Source organism: Vanellus vanellus (genome assembly GCF_965231255.1).
Source record: "Vanellus vanellus genome assembly, contig: HAP1_SCAFFOLD_89, whole genome shotgun sequence".
Lineage (NCBI taxonomy): Eukaryota > Metazoa > Chordata > Aves > Charadriiformes > Charadriidae > Vanellus > Vanellus vanellus.
Genome location: NW_028126694.1, coordinates 332,538 through 350,561, shown reverse-complemented (window position 1 = coordinate 350,561; position 18,024 = coordinate 332,538). Strand labels below are relative to the sequence as shown.

General features: G+C 51.8%; 1 protein-coding gene and 1 pseudogene across 2 annotated transcripts in view; both read left to right on the top strand.

The window, feature by feature from the left end:
• The window catches only part of LOC309685860 (olfactory receptor 14C36-like), a 94,566-nt pseudogene extending 84,129 nt beyond the window's left edge, over positions 1 to 10,437 (top strand). The window contains exon 2 of the transcript in view: positions 10,224 to 10,437. The product of the transcript in view is annotated as an olfactory receptor 14C36-like (transcript). The remainder of the gene's footprint in view (positions 1 to 10,223) is intronic.
• LOC309685838 (olfactory receptor 14J1-like) lies at positions 6,711 to 7,646 on the top strand (the record flags this gene model as incomplete). Its single annotated transcript, XM_082501542.1, has 1 exon — positions 6,711 to 7,646. The coding sequence occupies one exon, from the start codon at positions 6,711 to 6,713 to the stop codon at positions 7,644 to 7,646; it is 936 nt and encodes a 311-aa protein (XP_082357668.1).
• Positions 10,438 to 18,024: the final 7,587 nt, after the last annotated feature.

Here is an 18,024-nt window from a genome sequence, read left to right as displayed (position 1 = left end):
CCACTGGGGTTTGAGTGGCTGCATTGCCTGTCACCAGGGTTTGAGTAGCCACAGTGCCTGCCACTGGAGTTAGAGTAGCCTCATTGTCTGCCACCGGAGTTGGAGTAGGCATAGTGCCTGCCACCGGGGTTGGAGTAGCCTCCTTGTCTGCTGGTCTGGCTTTCCCCTCTTTCCCCTGAGGGTCCTGCATAGTACTGAGCAGTGTTTGGTAGATACTGGCCAGGGCCCAACACAGTGCCATAAGTTGTGCCTCTCTGGAATAGCCACAGCATTTTCCTTTGAAATATTCTATTACTTTATCAGGGTCCTGTAGTTGTTCAAGGGTGAAGTCCCAAACCATTGGAGGTGAGAAGTTCTCTAGATACCTGCCCATGTTCTCCCACATCCCATGCCACCCCTGACTATCTGGCCTTGGGACAGATTTCTGAGTGGTAGTCTTAAACAGCTGTTTTACCCTAAAAAAGACTTGAAAAACATTCAGGAGACATAGCAATAGGAACACGCTGGTTTGAGCATCCCAAGGATATTCAAAATTCTCAAGAGGTGTTACACCTGGCCCAAAGGAGAAAAAGGAGGCAAAAGAGCTGGGGAAAGTATCTCCCCCTGTTTCTCCCATAGATTGGGTGTGATTATTGATAACTTCTGAGAGACGGTAACCAAGGTATGGACAGGACAGCAATACTACACAGAAACCCCAACAAAGCCACTTGAATAGTGATGTTGCCATATCATAAGCTGATATTGCACAGGACAGCAAAATTATAGTCCTGATCCCTCTCCCTGAGATAACAAACAGCATCACAGGGAGTACATACAGCATATAAGAATTTACATAACACAGCCATGTAAACAAACGAAGCAACATTGTAACCGGCAACTATTTAACTAATAGGAGAAATACATATAAGAAATCCGTTTTAACAAGCTCTGGTCAGATCTGTCGTTATTACAACCCTTCGAGCCCCACGTTGGGCGCCAAAAAGGACTGTCGTGGTTTGGCCTCAGCCAGCAACAGAGAACCACACAGCCGCTCACTCGACTCCCACAGCCGTGGGAAAAATCAGCAGAAAAGGGCAAAACTCATGGGTTGAAATATTATAATTTAACAGAACAGACAAAGGGAAAAAAGAAAGAAAAGAAAGAAAGAAAAAGAATAAAACCAGTAAAGGAATACAAGAACGCGATTACAGTACCGCCGCAAACCGCACCGACCGGACCCGTACCTCCGCAATCCGCCCCGGAGTGGGGATTGACTCCCCCGCCCCGGCTAGCTCCTTTTATAGCAGGGCATGGGTCACGTGGTGTGGAATACGTGCCTCCCCTGCCGGCTCCTTGGAAATTAACCCCATCCTTGCCGGAACCAGGACAGTGGGTCAAATTCTACAGGTACACAATGAATTAGAAGTGGGAAGAATAATAAAATTTTGCTGAGCACAACATTATAACAAGAAAAACAAAGAAACACACACACACACAGCAAAAACCTGAGAAGACAGTCTGGGCCTGTAAAGAGTTACACTGTGAATGCTGTGCAGAAGAAAACAGGCACGCTGTTGTTTCTGAAAAACATCCAACCATCATTTTTCTCAGAGCATCCTTGAGCTCCTGGTTCCTCATGCTGTAGATGAGGGGTTCACTGCTGGAGGCACCACCGAGTACAGCACTGACACCACCAGGTCAAGGGATAGGGAGGTGAGATAGACAGGGGCTTCAGGTGGGTAAACGCTGATGTGCTGACAAACAGAGGCCATGAGGAGGTGAGGGAGGAATGTGGGAAAGACTTTGTGCTGCCCCTGCTCCGAGGGGATCCTCAGCACAGCCCTGAAGACCTGCACATAGGACAGCACAATGAAAACAAAACCTCCAAATCCAAAAACGATACTAATCACAAGTACTGCATCTTCCCTGAGGTAGGAGTGTGAGCAGGAGAGCTTGAGGATGTGGGGGATTTCACAGAAGAACTGGTGCAGGGCATTGCCCTGGCAGAGGGGCAGTGAAAATGTATTGGCCGTGTGCAGCACAGCATAGGGAAAAACACTGGCCCAGGCAGCTGCTGCCATGCGGACACAAGCTCTGCTGCCCAGGAGGGTCCCGTAGTACAGGGGTTGGCAGATGGCAATGTAGTGTTTGTAAGCCATGACAGTGAGAAGAGAAAGCTCTGCTGCAACACAGAAAAAGAAAATAAAAATAAAACAACCAAACACCTGAAGAGCACATCCTGAGTAAGAGATGGCCCTTGTGTCCCAGAGAGAATTGGCCATGGCTTTGGGGAGAGTGGTGATGGAGCCCAGGTCAAGAACAGAGAGGTTGAGGAGGAAGAAGTACATGGGGGTGTGGAGGAGGTGGTCGCAGGCGATGGCGGTGATCATGAGGCCATTTCCCAGGAGGGCAGCCAGGTAGATGCCCAGGAAGAGCCAGAAGGTCAAGAGCTGCAGCTCCAGAGTGTTTGCACATGCCAGAAGGAGGAACTGGGTGATGGAGCTGCTATTGAACAGCTACTCTGGGCATGGCGCACTGCTGAAAGAGAAGAAGACATTGACAAGTTAAGGGAGACATCTTTGAGCCCATCCTGTGCTCTTTCCCAACAAATCCCCCGATAATGACTTCTTTTTCTTTGGCATACTTTCCTCCATTTCTGGGAGGTTATGTGTTAAAGGACATGTGTCTGAAGGACATGTCTTAGGCACAAAGACTGAAGGACAGCAGTAAAATGATGAGGCTTCTGGGTCAATACTTCCTTCAGTGAAAACCCTGACACAGCGTCCCAGCCTTCCTTTCCACAAAACCCTTCCGGAGGGGATGATGGCCACAGGGCCATGGTCTCATTGCAATTACAGAGACATGGTGGGATAGCTCGCAGGACTGGAATGCTGTCACGGACGGCTATGTACTGTTTCGGAAAGACAGGCCAGCAGGGTGAGGTGGTGGAGTTGCTTTCTACAAGACAGAGCAACTGGAATGTCTTGAGCTCTGCCTGCAGCTGGATGAAGAACGTGTTGAGAGCTTATCGTTAAGAATTAAGGGACAGGCGATGTGGGAGACACTGCTGTGGGTGTTTACTACAGACCACCAGATCAGGAAGAGGAAGTTGATGAGGCCTTCTACAGACAGCTGGAAATAGCCTCATGGTCACAGGCCCTGGTTCTCACGGGGGAACTCAGCCACCCTGGTATTTGCTGGAGAAACAACACAGCCAGGCATACGCAATCCCAGAGGTTTCTGCAGAGCATTGATGAGAACATTCTGACACAGTTGGTGGGGAAACCAACGAGGAGAGGTGCACTGCTGGACGTATTACTGTCAAATAAAGAAGGACTGGTTGGGGATGTGAAGGCTGGGGGTAGCCTTGGCTGCAGTGACCATGAGATGGTGGCGTTCCGGATCCTGCATGGAAGAAGCAGGGTAAAAAGTAGAATCAAAAGCCCGGACTTCAGGAGAGCTGACTTTGGCCTCTTCAAAGACATACTTGGAGGAATCTAATGAGCAAAGGCTCTAGCAGGAAGGGAGGTGCAGGAGAGCTGGTTAATAGAAAAGCTCCACTTCCTCCAAGCTCAAGATGGGTGCATGCCTATGAGTAATAAATCAGGCAGAGGAGGCAGGAAATCTGCATGGATAAGCAAGGACCTTCTGGAAAAACTCAGGTGCGAGAGGGAAGTTTAGAGAATGTGGAAAAAGGGACTGGCCACTTGGGCGGAGTATATAAACATTGCGAGAGTACGTAGGGATGCAACGAGGAAGGCTGAAGCCCACTTGGAATTAAACCTGGCAAGGGATGTCAAGGACAATAAGAAGGGCTTCTCCAAGTACATCAGTAGTAAAAGGCAGACCAGGGAAAATGTGGGCCTGCTACTGAATGAGGTGGGTGCCCTGGTGACGGAGGATGCAGAGAAGGTGCAGTTACTGAATGCCTTCTTTGCTTCAGTCTTTACTGTTAAGGCTGGCCCGCAGCAATCCCAGACGCTGGAGCGAAGAGAGTCTGGAAAAAGGAAGACTTTCGCTTGGTGGATGAGAATCGTGTTAGAGATGATTTAGGCAAACTTGACACCCACAAATCCATGGGCCCTGAAGGGTCACTCCCAGGAGTGTTGAGGGACCTGGCAGATGTTATTGCAAAGGTGCTCTCCATCATCTTTGAATGGTCACGATGGACAGGAGAGGTGCCTGAGGACTGGAGTAAAGCCAAAGTCATGCCTATCTTCAAAAAGGGCAGGAATGAGGACCCAGGAAACAGCAGGCCGGTCAGCAAGACCTGGAAAGGCTGGAGAGCTGGGTGGAGAGGAACATAATAAAGTTCAAGGGTAAGTGTAGGGTCCTGCACCTGTGGAGGAAAAACCCCATGCACCAGTAAAGGTTGGGGGTTCACCTGCTGCAAAGCAGCTTTGCCGAGAGGGACCTGGGAGTCCTGGTGGACAATAAGTTGACCATAAGCCAGCAATGTACCCTGGTGGGCAAGAAGGCCTATGGTCTCCTGGGGTGCATTACAAAAGAGCGTGGCCAGCAGGTGGAGGGAGGTCTTCCTCCCCCTCTGCTCTCTCCCTGCATCTGGAGTACTGTGTCTAGTTCTAAATACCCCAGTTCAAGAAAGACAGGCAACTGTTGGAGAGAGTCCAGTAGAGGGGGAGCTGAATGTCCCTCCGGCCTCAGGAACACTGCTGAGAGCTGAGATGCCTCATCGACTTGGCTCCATCCCTGCCCTGCACCGGTGGGAATGATCCCCAGCCCGTAACTACCTCCGTGCCCTGCCTGGCAATGGGACAACAATGGGGTTTCCATAGGGGAACACGGACACCTCCTGTAGTTCTGCGCACCCTGGCAGAGCAAATCCCACCACAGGGATCAGTCCATCCAGGGTTCAGAGAGGGACAGTTGTTGATGACTTCATTGTGCTTCAAACTCTGCTCCCCAGGAGAGACCCCGCTGCCTTGGAGGAGCTGTCAGCCCTGGAGGCGCAGGGACACCTCGAGGGATTGGGACAGTGCGGGGAGGAGGCAGAGAAAGCCACAGCTGGTCCTCTGCTGCTGAGCTGGGCCGGGCTGCTGGGCCGGAGGGAGCTCCTGGCAAGCGGGCAGCGCTGCAGAGAGACAGCTCTGCCCAGGAGCAGCTCCTCTGCACAGCGCAGCAGGGCTGAGGGCACTGCCTGCAGGCAGCGAGGGCAGAGCAGGGAGGCAGAGAGAGGTTGAAGGCAGTCTGGAGAGGGAGGATGCTGAGGGTGAGTGGGGGGAGAACTCTTCCCAAAGCAGAGCAGCTGCAGTAGATGGGGAGATCTCCAAAAGCTGGCACCTCCCACAGCCCGTGGGATCTTTCAGGAGGATGCTCACACTTCTCTGCTGTGGAAGAAGAGGACATTCTCTAGATTGGGGCTTCCCTGCTGCACCATCAGAGGCACGAGCATGATGGCTGCCTTCTCCCAGGAATGGTCGAAGGGCTGTGAAGGTGGGTGTGCAGGCAGGGGTGGGCAGGGCTTTCCTTGCCAGCAGGGTCGTTGCACCCTGGGGGCTGTGTGCCGGGCAGGGACTCTGCTGCCTGCCAGGGTCAGCTCTCTGCCTGCCCAGAGAGCTCCCACGTAGCTTCTGTGGGGAGAAGCTGTGGGTGGAAGGAGTGACCCCTGGCTGGGCAATGTCCTTCTGCTTTGAAGAGGGTGCTGTGTGGGTCAGGGCTCTTTACACCTCCAGATGACCTGTGGTCATTCCTGGAGGGACTTTTCAAGATGGAGTTCCCTTAATATGAAGGTAAATTTCTTTTGCTGTTTCTTCTCTTGGTTGGCTGGGTGGGCAGTGGCACATGTCCAAGAGGACTTTCAAATGAAAGATCAAAGGAGGGTTCATGTAGAGATAAGGAGGTTTCCTGAGTCTGTGTCTTTGGTTTCCAGCTCTGGGGGCTACAGACAGCACCAACATCCCCTTTCCAGTCTCACCAGGGTCTGTGGCACCTGCCCTTTAGCCCCTGCACACACGCAGAGGCTGCAGGGCAGAGCTGGGCACACGGGGGCTGCCATGGGGTCTGTGAGCACTGGCAGGGAAGAGATGTGGGGGCAGGGAAAAGGCTGCTGGCAGGGAGAGCTCCAGGCAATGGAGAAGGGCAGGGAAGGAGGGAGCTGCTCCTGGAAGCCCTGCTGCAGGGGAGATAGGGGCACCTCCAGCCACCCCTGCAGTGCAGATGCCTTCCCTGAGCCACCCAGCACAGCCCTCAGCCCTCACGGCCATGGGCTCTGGGGTGGGAGTCAGCTCTGTGCCCGGCAGAGCAGCAGAAGAGGCAAAGGGCATCCCTCCTGCCACGTGCCCCATTGCTGCTGCCCAGCGGTGGGGCTGAGGGCACCTGCCCTGCATGATCAGTGTCATGGCGGTGGTGCGCCCAGCAGGGTGAGGGTAATGCTGCCCTGAGTGCCTGGCTGCCTCTCCCCGTGACTCTCCCAGCCAGACCCTCATGGGATTTCTCCTGGTTTCTCCACGTGTCTCCTTTAAAGTTACCTTTTTATTGCTGTCAGCATCCGTGGGATGGGAATTTCAGCTGCAGAGTCCCACAATGATCTTGTTCATCCACTCCTGCCTGTGTGTCCATGGGAACCAGTGTCCCCGCTTTCCTCTGACCTGTGGGGCTGTGGGCAATGCAGAGAGAGCCTACGGGAAATGGCTTTCATTTTTCTTACAGAAGTCTGCTTTGACTTACTCTGTTTCCATCCATGGACAGGTGCCCCTGCCCAGAGGCAGCAAATGTCCAACAGCAGCTCCAGCACCCACTTCCTCCTCATGGAGTTCGCAGACACACAGGAGCTGCAGCTCTTGCACTTTGGGCTCTTCCTGGGCATCTACCTGGCTGCCCTCCTGGGAAACGGCCTCATCGTCACCGCCATCGCCTGCAACCACCGCCTCCACACCCCCATGTACTTCTTCCTCCTCAACCTCTCCCTCATAGACCTGGGCTGCATCTCCACCACTCTCCCCAAAGCCATGGCCAATTCCCTCTGGAACACCAGGGCCATCTCCTACTGGGGATGTGTTGTCCAGCTCTTTTTCTTTGTCTTCTTGATTGTAGGGGAGTATTGCCTTCTCACCGTCATGGCCTATGACCGCTACATTGCCATCCGCCGTCCCCTGCACTACGGGACCCTCCTGGGCAGCAGAGCTTGTGTCCGCATGGCAGCAGCTGCCTGGGGCAGTGGGTTTCTCAATTCTCTCCTGCACACGGCCAATACATTTTCACTTCCCCTCTGCCAGGGCAATGCCCTCGACCAGTTCTTCTGTGAAATCCCCCACATCCTCAAGCTCTCCTGCTCACACTCCTACCTCAGGGAAGTTGGGCTGATTGTGTTTAGTGCCTGTTTAGCCTTTGGGTGTTTTGTTTTCATTGTGGTGTCCTATGTGCAGATCTTGAAGGCGGTGCTGAGGATCCCCTCTGAGCAGGGACGGCACAAAGCCTTTTCCACGTGCCTCCCTCACCTGGCCGTGGTCTCCCTCTTTATCAGTACTGGAGTGTTTGCCCACCTGAAGCCCCCCTCCATCTCCTCCCCATCTCTGGACCTGGTTGTGTCATTTCTGTACTTGGTGGTGCCTCCAGCAATGAACCCCCTCATCTACAGCATGAGGAACCAGGAGCTCAAGGATGCCCTACACAAACAGGCCCAATGGACACTGTTTCACCGACAATAACCTGCCGCCCCTTCCATGCACATTGCCCAAGGCTTATCTTAGGCTGTGAGTCTGCTTTTTTCTCTTGTGATAATCCTGCTTATAGATATTTTTCTGAGTTTACACTGCTTGTCTTTAGGCTTGATCCTACTGTGTCTGACCCTTGCTGTGTCTGACCTGACACTGTGTCAGGTGTGACCTGACAGATAACAGCTCTTCAATAAAAGGGCACCTCCCAAGTGCAGTGCCTAAAGGATGGGCTGTTCCTCCAAAGTTCCTTCAAAAAACACGTTCAAGGAATCAATATTTTAATGAGTCTCTTCTTGTGTTTTCAATATTTCTGGAGCTAAGCTGATGGTACTATTGGTTTCCACTGCACCAAATATTCTGGATTTAAAAGCGCTCTTCTTGGTGCCCAATGGAAGGGGAGACGGTCCATGAGCTCCCATTCTCTCCTCAGTCTTCTTCATGTATGACAGGACTAATGGCATATACCGGACATTCTGGAAATGAATCTTTTATGGGGGAGGAGAGGCGGGATTAGGGACTCAACACTTGCACTTCGACTAGAACGGATGGAGACTCCGAAGGTAAAACACCCTCCAAGGTGAAGTCCACCAATATAAAGCACTGAATCAATGTGTTCACGCACAAGGACGCTGCAGTGCCGAGGGAGTCAGCAGGGACTCATCAAGCACAGGGAGGGGAGAGTGGGGAGACACACTGTGCCTGAGGGGACCCCAGGGCCAGGACTGCTGTGCTGTCCTGGGGGATGGGGCTGACTGGGGAGAGAAGGGGGCAAATTCAGTCAGGGCTGGGGATCATGCACAACATGAATTCCGGAGAGGCAGAGAGTGACCAGCCTCTTTTTCCTCGTTTCCTCGGCGCCAGCACGAGCCCCGGGGCTGATGGGCAGGCTGACCTCCTTGTCTGCCCCCCAGGAGCTGCTTTGCCCTTGGGAGGATCTGGGGCTGTGCGGTGAGTGCCCAGAGCTCTGCATCAGCCTGCGGTGGGCAGTGCTGTGGGGCAAGTCCAGACTGGGCTGCTGGGCTGGGCTGTCCTGGGGAGAGGGCAGGGGAGGTGGGCAGAGCTGGGCAGGGGCTGGTGAGGGCTGGGAAGTGCCTGGGAGAGGACAAGGGCAGTGTTAGAGCCCTTTCCAGGGGAGACTGAGGCAAAGAAGTTGTTGAGTATCTCAGCCTTCTCCATGTCCCGGGTGACCAGGTCTCCCAGTTCCTTCCTGGGTGCGCCCACATGTTCCCTAGTCTTCCTTTTGTCACCCACATACCTATAGAATGCTTTCTTATTGCCCCTCATGCTCCTGGACTGATTCACCTCTACCTGGGCTTTAGCTTTCCTAACCTGATACTTGGCTGCTCAGAAAATACCTCCCAGGCTACCTGTCCTTGCTTCCACCTTCTCTAGGCTTCCTTTGTCTCTTTGAGATTGACCAGGAGCTCCTTGGTCATCCACACAGGCCTTCTCCTGTCTTTGCCTGACTTCCTCTTTGACGGCATGTATTGCTCCTGAGCTTGGCAGAGGTAGCGCTTGGATATTAGCCAACTTTCATGGGCCCCTCTTCCTTCCAGGGCTTTGTCCCAATGTAATTCACCAAGCAGATCCCTGAAGAGGCCGAAGTCTGCTCTCCTGAAGTCCAGGATAGAGAGCTTACTGTGTGCTCTCCTAGCCACCTTAAAGATCTCAGAATCTGCCATCTCAAGGTCACTGCAGCCAAGGCTGCCCTCGACCATGACATTCCCCATGGGCCCCTCTTTCTTGGTCAGGACAAAGTCCAGCATGGTACCTCTCCTCATTGGCTCTGCTGTCACTTGGAGAAGGATGTAATCGTTAATGTGTTCCAGGAACCTCCTGGATTGCCTATGCGCTGCTCTGCTTTCCTTCCAACAGCTATCAGGGTGGCTGAAGTTCCCTCTGAGGACCAGGGCTTGTGAATGTGAGCCTACTCCAATCTGTCTATAGAGGACCTTATCCACTCGGTCTTCTTGGTACCCCCATGTACTTCTTCCTCCTCAGCCTCTCTGTTCTTGACCTGGGCTCCATCTCCACCACTCTCCCCAAAGTCATGGCCAATTCCCTCTGGGACACCAGGGTCATCTCTTATGCAGGACGTGCTACACGGGCCTTGCTGTTTGTCTTTTTCATTTCAGCAGAGTTTTCTTTTCTCACCATCATGGCCTATGACCGCTACGTTGCCATCTGCCAACCCCTGCACTACGGGACCCTCCTGGGCAGCAGAGCTTGTGTCCGCATGGCAGCAGCTGTCTGGGGCAGTGGGTTTCTCAATTCTCTCCTGCACACGGCCAATACATTTTCACTTCCCCTCTGCCAGGGCAATGCCCTGCAACAGTTCTTCTGTGAAATCCCCCACATCCTCAAGCTCTCCTGCTCACATTCAGACTACCTCAGGGAAGTTGGGCTTCTGGTGCTTAGTGTCTTACTAGCATTCAGGGCTTTTGCTTTCATTCTCTTTTCCTATGCGCAGATCTTGAGGGCTGTGCTGAGGATGCCCTCTGAGCAGGGATGGCACAAAGCCTTTTCCACGTGCCTCCCTCACCTGGTTGTGATCTCCCTGTTTAACAGCACTGCCATGTTTGCCCACCTGAAGCCCCCCTCCATCTCCTCCCCATCTCTGGACCTGGTGGTGGCAGTGTTGTACTCGGTGGTGCCTCCAGCAGTGAACGCCCTCATCTACAGCATGAGGAACCAGGAGCTCAAGGATGCCCTGTGGAAAGTGATGACTGGTATCTTGGCAGAAGCAGCAATGAACTGCCCATCTTCTACATATCACACATAATGTAACTCATTACAGGCCCATATTGTCTTTAGTACTTTTTTTCCTTTCATTTGTTTGTTTTTTAGCTTTTCTGGGTTTTGTTAATGCTGTCAATAAAAGTGAAGAATCATCCTTTATCCTATTGCTATGTCAGGATCTGTCTGTGTTGTGGGAGCCACAGACTTTGTGTAAATAAGAAACTGTTCTCTCTTTGTTTTTGAAAAACTGAAGGACCCTGCACTGACTTGTTTGTCTGACATCCTTTCTCCGAGAACTTCTCTGGAGCTACAGGGGCCACGTCTGTGTGCTGAGGTGAAGGGGGCAGGAGCCACCCGAGCTGGGTCTGCCTCCCAGCCTGACCAGCATGGCCCTGGGCACCACAGCCCCCGGCTCTGCAGAGCCGCACCACCAGCTCGGGGGCTGTGGGACACCTGGGGAGGGGTGCAGGAACGGCTGGCCAGGCCAGCACGGATGAGCTCCCTCGGGAAGAGGTTCTGAGGGGAGATGGGCTGCGGCGGGAGAAGAGCAGGGCACCGCGTGTGTGCAGGACAGACATGGTAAGAGGAACTCTTTGCTGCGGTGGGGCAGCTTGGGGCAGGCTGCCTGTCCATGGGGCCAAAGGACCTTCCTGAGGGTGCCCTGGGCCAATTCTCTCATGCCATCCTGGGAAGGACGTTTGGCAGGTGGGGCTGCAAGCTGCCTGGGGCAGAGATCTCCTCATCATGCCGGATGGGTGGAAATTCTCACTGGCCTCTGTGTCCTAATGGGGCTGCTCTGCTGGTCTGTGCTGGGAGAGAGCAGGAGGTGGCCAGATTCAGGGAGGGTCTGGGCTGGCAGGGCTGGCAAGTGCCCTAGAGAAGAGAACCCCAGGGAAGAGCTGAAGTGTGGGAATGTGCAGGGTGGGGGCACACAGCAGTGTCCTGGCACAGCCGGGCTCCTACAAGGGACATGAGGGACCAGCAGAGCAGGGTCTGGGCTGTGCCTGTGGTCAATGGACACCCCGGGGAAGTTGTCCCAGGGCCATCATCACAGAATCACAGTATCACAGAATTTCCTAGATTGGAGAAGACCTGTAAGATCACATAGTCCAATCATTACCCTAACACTGACAAGCCCATCACTAAACTATGTCCCTCAGCACAATAACTACATGACCCTTAAACACCTGCAGGGATGGGGACTCCACCACTGCCCTGGGTAACGCATTCCAATGCCTGATGACCCTTTCAGTAAAGAAATTCTTCCTAATACCCAGTCAAAACTTCCCTTGGTTCAACTTGAACCATTTCCTCTTGTTCTAACACCCGTTACCTGACAGAACACGTCGACACCCACCTCTCTGCAACCCCCTTTCAGATATGTTTAGAGAGCGATAAGGTCTCCAATCAGCCTCTTTTTCTCCAGGCTGAACGACCGCAGTTCCCTCAGCCGCTCCTCATAAGACATGTGCTCCAGACCCCTCACCCATTTCGTTGCCCTTCTCTGGACACACTCTGGTGTCCTTTTTGTGGTGAGGGGGCCGAAAGTGAACACAGTACTCAAGATGCGGCCTCCCCAGTGCCCAGTACAGGGGGAAAAACACCTCCCTGGTCCTACTGGCTACACTAGTCCTGATACAGGCCACGATGCCGGTGGGCTTCTTGGCCACCTGGGCACACTGCTGGCTCATGTTCAGCTGCTATCAACCAACAACAGAGGTCCCTCTCTGCTGAGCAGCTTTCCAGACATTCCTCCCCAAGCCTGTAGCGTTGGCGGGGGTTGTTGTGGCCAAAGTGTGAGACGCAGCACTTGGCCTCATTGAAACTCCTACAGTTTGCCTTGGCCCATGGGTCCAGTCTGTCTGAATCCCTCTGCAGAGCCTCCCTACCCTCAGGCAGATCAACACTCCCCCCCAGCTTGGTGTCATCCGCAAACTGACTGAGGGTGCGCTCCATCCCCTCATCCCGATCATTGATAAAGATGTTAAACAGGACCGGACCCAGTACTGAGCCCTGGGGGACACCACTCCTGACCGCCCGCCAACTGCAATTAACTACGACCACCACCACTCTCTGGGCACGGCCTTCCAGACAGTTTTTTACCCAGTAAAGCGTGTGCCCATCCGAGCCATGAGCAGCCAGTTTCTCCAGGAGAATGCTGTGGGAAACAGTGTCAAAGGCTTTACTAAAGTCCAGATAGACAACATCCAAAGCTTTTCCCTCATCCACTGAGCGGGTGACCACGTTGTAGAAGGAGATCAGGTTAGTCAAGCAGGACCTGCCTTTCACAAATGCCTTTGCTAATGTGGCACTGAGTTCCACCTGTCTGTATCAGATTTTATCCCACAGTGAAGGACCTCAAAACTAGAATGGGCTACTGCGAATGTGTCAAGAGAATTAGAAAAAGCCATTAATGAGGGCAGACAGTATGACAGCCTTAGAGGTAGAAATCAAATTTTTATCAAAAATGGTAATATAGAATGGCTTAGCTCTAGAGCACCTTTTAGAAGTACAGGACAGAGTAGGTGCGTTCTTGAATAAGAGCTGCTGGGGTTTTTATGTCAGTCAAGACCACAAAAACAAAACTGAGAGAAACAAGAGAAAGACTCATTTAAAAATATTACACAAAATAGGGCAGGGATCTCCCCTAAATCTCTTTGGGTGGCTAACCTCTTGGCTCCCAGACTTAGGAACAGGACTGTGAACTGAAAGGATTTGGGTTGTTGTATTCACTCTCTTGTTTTGCTTTCTAATTAGATGGGTGTGTTTACAGTGTAATATTACCTTATGAACTTGACTTACGACTTAAATAATGAAGAGTATAGTGTGACCCTGACGGTGAAAGGAAAAGGAGGGACTGTTAGGAAAATCTCATTCCAGAACTATTGTAACAATTACATTTTAGAGTATGAAATTGTATGAACTTTCTTAAGATATACAGCATTTCTATTGCGTACTGCGTAGCCGTGGTTCAGTCAGCATGACTACAGGACCCAGCTCATTGTCGGGAGGAGAAGACAGCCCCCAGCCTGAAGAAGAAAGGATACTCCAGCACTGCCCGGATGACGCCAGCCTCCCAGCCCCTCTGACACCCTTGTGAAACCCTCCCCTGATCTGGCATCAGAGATAAGGAACTGCAGCAAGACTGACTCCAGGGACGTCTCCATTAGGAGAGCAGCAGGTGGATGATGATGCCACAGCATGAGAGTTGCTTTGCCAAACAGCAGCCTGCGTGTGCGTGTTACGTAGCGATCACTCAAATTGTGTTGTACCTGAATGCTCTAAAGGTATAAGAACCATGTGTGAAACTGCATTTGGGGTGTCCCAATTTGACTGGGACCACTCGTGCTCATGAACAGAGAATCACTCATGTAATTCCATACTTTGTGTTCCAGTCTCTCTCCTGGGACAGCATGGGCAGTTGGAAAGTTTTCATGAAGTTATCCTCGAAGGCCGAGAATTGTTCCCAGAGGTGGCCCAGAAGGCACTTGACTGCTTTTATGGTGCTGTCCTCCCAGGCAATGATCATTCAGGAAGGACTCTGACTGAAACCATGACTCGAATAGGACTGCCTCAAGAACATGAGAGCGATGTGCCATCCTCCCCTATGCAAGATGGTCCCCCTTTCGAGCCCAGTCGAAAGGAACAGGTGGTTTGCAAACTCTTTTGGGCAAGGATTTCAGTGTCAGTGTCAGTGTGTGTGCCTTCGGAAACCATGCACGTGCTAACAAGCAATGGGATTTGGGTGAGTGGTGTGTATGTACAGTGAATATGAACTACAAATTTATACCCTTGTGAAGGCAGGATTTCAAAAGTTTCAAGCAAAGTCCTTACTGTCAAAAATGCTGAGTTTATTTTTTCTAAGCTAAGAATAACCTAGACTTTCTTTCTTTTAAATAAATGCCCTTTGTCACCCCTTCCACTCTTCCTTGCCCAGCAAGACTGCAACCTTCTGCCTCCTGTTCTGCGGGCCCTGAGCCATCCATTGCATAATGGCCTTGAACGTGGCCCCTTCTTTCCCACAGAGCTGCTCCTTCTGCAGGACGCGCTGGAGCTCGTTGACGGAGAGCTCCAGAAACTCTCTCGACACCCTGGTCAACCCCTCCAAGTGATGGAGGATGAAAGCATGGGCGTCTTCTCGCAGGTCAATAATAAAGTCAATAATAAAGGCAGTAGTAATACTCGGTGAATCTCCAGATGCCGACGCAGTTCTCCAAGCACAGCTGGGACTTTAAGAACTCGCAGCACAGTCTGACGATGCCCATGACGTTGAACTGGTCGGCCGCTATCAGCAAACGTTCAACGTTGTCGGCCGTGACCGGTACTGTGCCGGTGTAGGCGTACTCGATAATGAGCCGCATCATTTCAGGTGAAGTGCCGGGGATTTTATAGACAACGTTCCCGGCATTGCTCCAGTGGGTGGAAAACAAAGCCCTTTTCAGGGCTTTTTTCAAAGCAAAGCAGTGCTGGGGGAAAAGGATCTTTCTGCATTAAACCTGGACCCCGTTATCCTGTGTGCCTCCTTCCCGGGGCACCAATTTGGGCATGTGCAGTAGCCACGCTGGGAGGCCGTGGGGTTTATTAATTCATGTGTTACGAGCCGGTTGTTTTAACAAGGAGTCACCGCCTCCGGCTGTGCACAGAAAGCCACAGGGCCAGTGCCCTCCTTGCTTCAACAAGACCACCAGAGAATGGCGCTGTGTGGGGAAGGAACACCTCCCGCCCCACGGCAGACAAGCCCGGCTGGCCACGCTCCAGCCCTGCACCGCATCTGGGGGTTCGTCAGGCACCGCTTCCAGCGCTGCTGTGATATCTTGGGTTGGGGATGAATTCCAGTGTCCAGGGAGGCACCAGGACTGTGGGGAAGTGCTGGAAAAGAGGTTCAGTGCTGAGGGAAGCACTGGAGAGACACTAAGGCAGCGTGACACAGCCTGGGAAATGCTGTGTGTCCCCATCCCCTCTTGTTCCAAGCACTGACCTGAAGTATTGACTGCAGCTACAGAGGATGTTCTTGTGACCACTGAACTCAATGCCACCCACGCTGATAACCACATCGCAGAGTCTCTCCTCCAGGCAAAGCTCACTGAAGACGGTGCAAAGCACAGCACTCATCTTCCTCTCCCTGGGTGAGGATGAGTGTCGCTGGGAGCCAAGCTATCGCCCACGTCACAGCCTGTGGCAGTGGAAAGTGCTTCTCCTGGAGGTGCTACAGCGCTTTGTCCGTGTCCTCCCTCCAATATCATCTCCGAACCCCTGCCTGTCTGGTGGCTCTGGAATGTGCTCCAAAGTGAAATCACAGGCGCAGGGGTGACCCGGGACCGGCTGTGAGCCCCCGTGCAGCTGGTGCTTTACCTCTATATTGATTCATGGGTGGTGGCAAATGCTCTGTGGGGGTGGTTACAGCAGTGGGAGCAGAGCAACTGGCAGTGCAGAGGTAGACCCATCTGGGCTGCTGAACTGTGGCAAGACATTGCTGCCCAGATAGAGAATCTGGTTGTGAAAGTACATCATGTAGATGACCACGTACCCAAGGGTCAGGCCACTGAGGAACATCAAAACAACCAGCAGGTGGATCAGGCTGCTAAGATTGAAGTGGCTCAGGTGGACATGGACTGGCAACGTAAGGGTGAACTATTCATAGCTTGGTGGGCCCATGACGCCTCAAGCCATCAAGGAAGAGATGCGACATATAGATGGGCTTGTGACCAGGGGGTGGACTTGATCACATTCACTATTGCACAGGTTATCCACGAATGTGAAAGGTGTGCTGCATTTAAGCAAGCCAAGCGGTTAAAGCTTCTTTGATATGGAGGACGTTGGCTGAAATATCAAAATGGGGAGGCCTGGCAGATTGGTTCTATCACACTCCCTCAAACCCGCCAAGGCAAGCGCCACGTGCTCACAACGGAGGAAGCAAACACCGGATGGCTGGAAACACACCCTCTGCCCCATGCCACCGCCCTGAACAACTATCCTGGCCCTTGAAAAGCAAGTCTGATGGCGACGTGGCACCCCAGAGAGATTTGAGTCAGACAGTGGGACTCATTTCCAAACAGCCTCATAGACACCTGGGCCAAAGAGCATGGCATTGGGCGGGTGTATCACATCCCCTACCATGCACGAGCCTCTGGGAAAATGAAACAATACAACGGACTGCTATAAACTACACTGAGAGCCATGGGGGTGGGACCTTCAACAGTGAGGATACACATTTGGCAAAGGCCACCTGGTTAGGTAACATTTGAGGATCTGAATATGTTTGGGAAGAGAGTCTGGGTTATTCCTGACACAAGCAAAGGCAAAACTATCTGTGGGATTGCTTTTTTTTAAGTCCCTGAGTGCACTTGGTGGGTGATGCAGGAGGATGGGGATGACCGATGTGTTCCTCAAGGGGATTTGATTTTGGTGAGAATGGCCAATGAATCAAATGATATGATATTTATTGCTAAATTACCACTATATGTCATCACTACTACAGTGGCTATATGCTCTATCTATGGCATTGCAGTGAAAGTGACCTAAATTAATGAAGAATGAACTTTGATGAAACTGAGCAAAGTGCAGAAGTGATGGAACCAGAAGTGGCTGCAGCAACTGGCACCCGGGAATTGTCTTGAGATCGACATCTTCAACCCACAGATGATGGGCATGGGCCATGCCGGCTACACCAGCTGCGAGCTCCAGATGCAGCACGCAACAATTCAACATCACACACCACGTCTCCTGCCAGGAAAGACAGTTACAACAGATGGAGCCCAAAGTCATGGACTAAATGAACTCAAGGGACATTTCAGTGAGATGGGCCATGGACTAAGGGAATGATATCTGTGTGCATATATACATATATCAAAGACAGGAAAATGGTGGTGATTTATGGAAAAGTGTAAGACCTGGGCATGAGGTAGATGGTATAGAATAAGGGGCGGACGCTGTCCTGGTTTTGCCTGGGATAGAGTTAATATTCTTTCTGGTAGCTGCTGTGTTTTGGATTGACTATGAGAATAACATTGTTAACTCATATTGTTTTAGTTGTTGCTGAGTGATTCTTATATTAAGTCACGGACATTTTCAACTTCCCGTAGAAGGTGGGGGGGCACAGACAAGACAAGCTGGCCAAAGGAATGTTCCATCCCATAGACGTCATGCTCAGTATATAAATGGGAGTTGGCTTGGGGGAAGGAATCGGTGATCACTTCTCTGGACAGGCGGGGCAAATGATAATTGGGTGGTGACAGTAATATATTTTGCATCACTTTATTCTATTTATACTTATTATTATTATTGTTGTTGTTACTGCTACTGCTACTGCTTTTATTTTCTGTTACTGTTCTATTAAAAAATATTTATCTCCGCCAATGTTTTGTTTTTCCCTGTTTTTCCCTTTTCTCGCTATTCTACCTGAGACATCCCGTTTCATTTAAGAGCTGTTACCTGACCGGCCACATCTGACTCAGTGTTGTGTAAGGGTCAGACCCAGTAGGATCAAGCCCCAACACAAGTAGTATAAACCCAGAAAAATATCAATCAGCAGGGTTATGACAAGAGAAAAATTAGGCTCATGATCTAAGATATGCCCTGGGCAATGTGCAGCGAAGGGGTGGCAGGTTATTGTCGGTGAAACAGCGTCCAT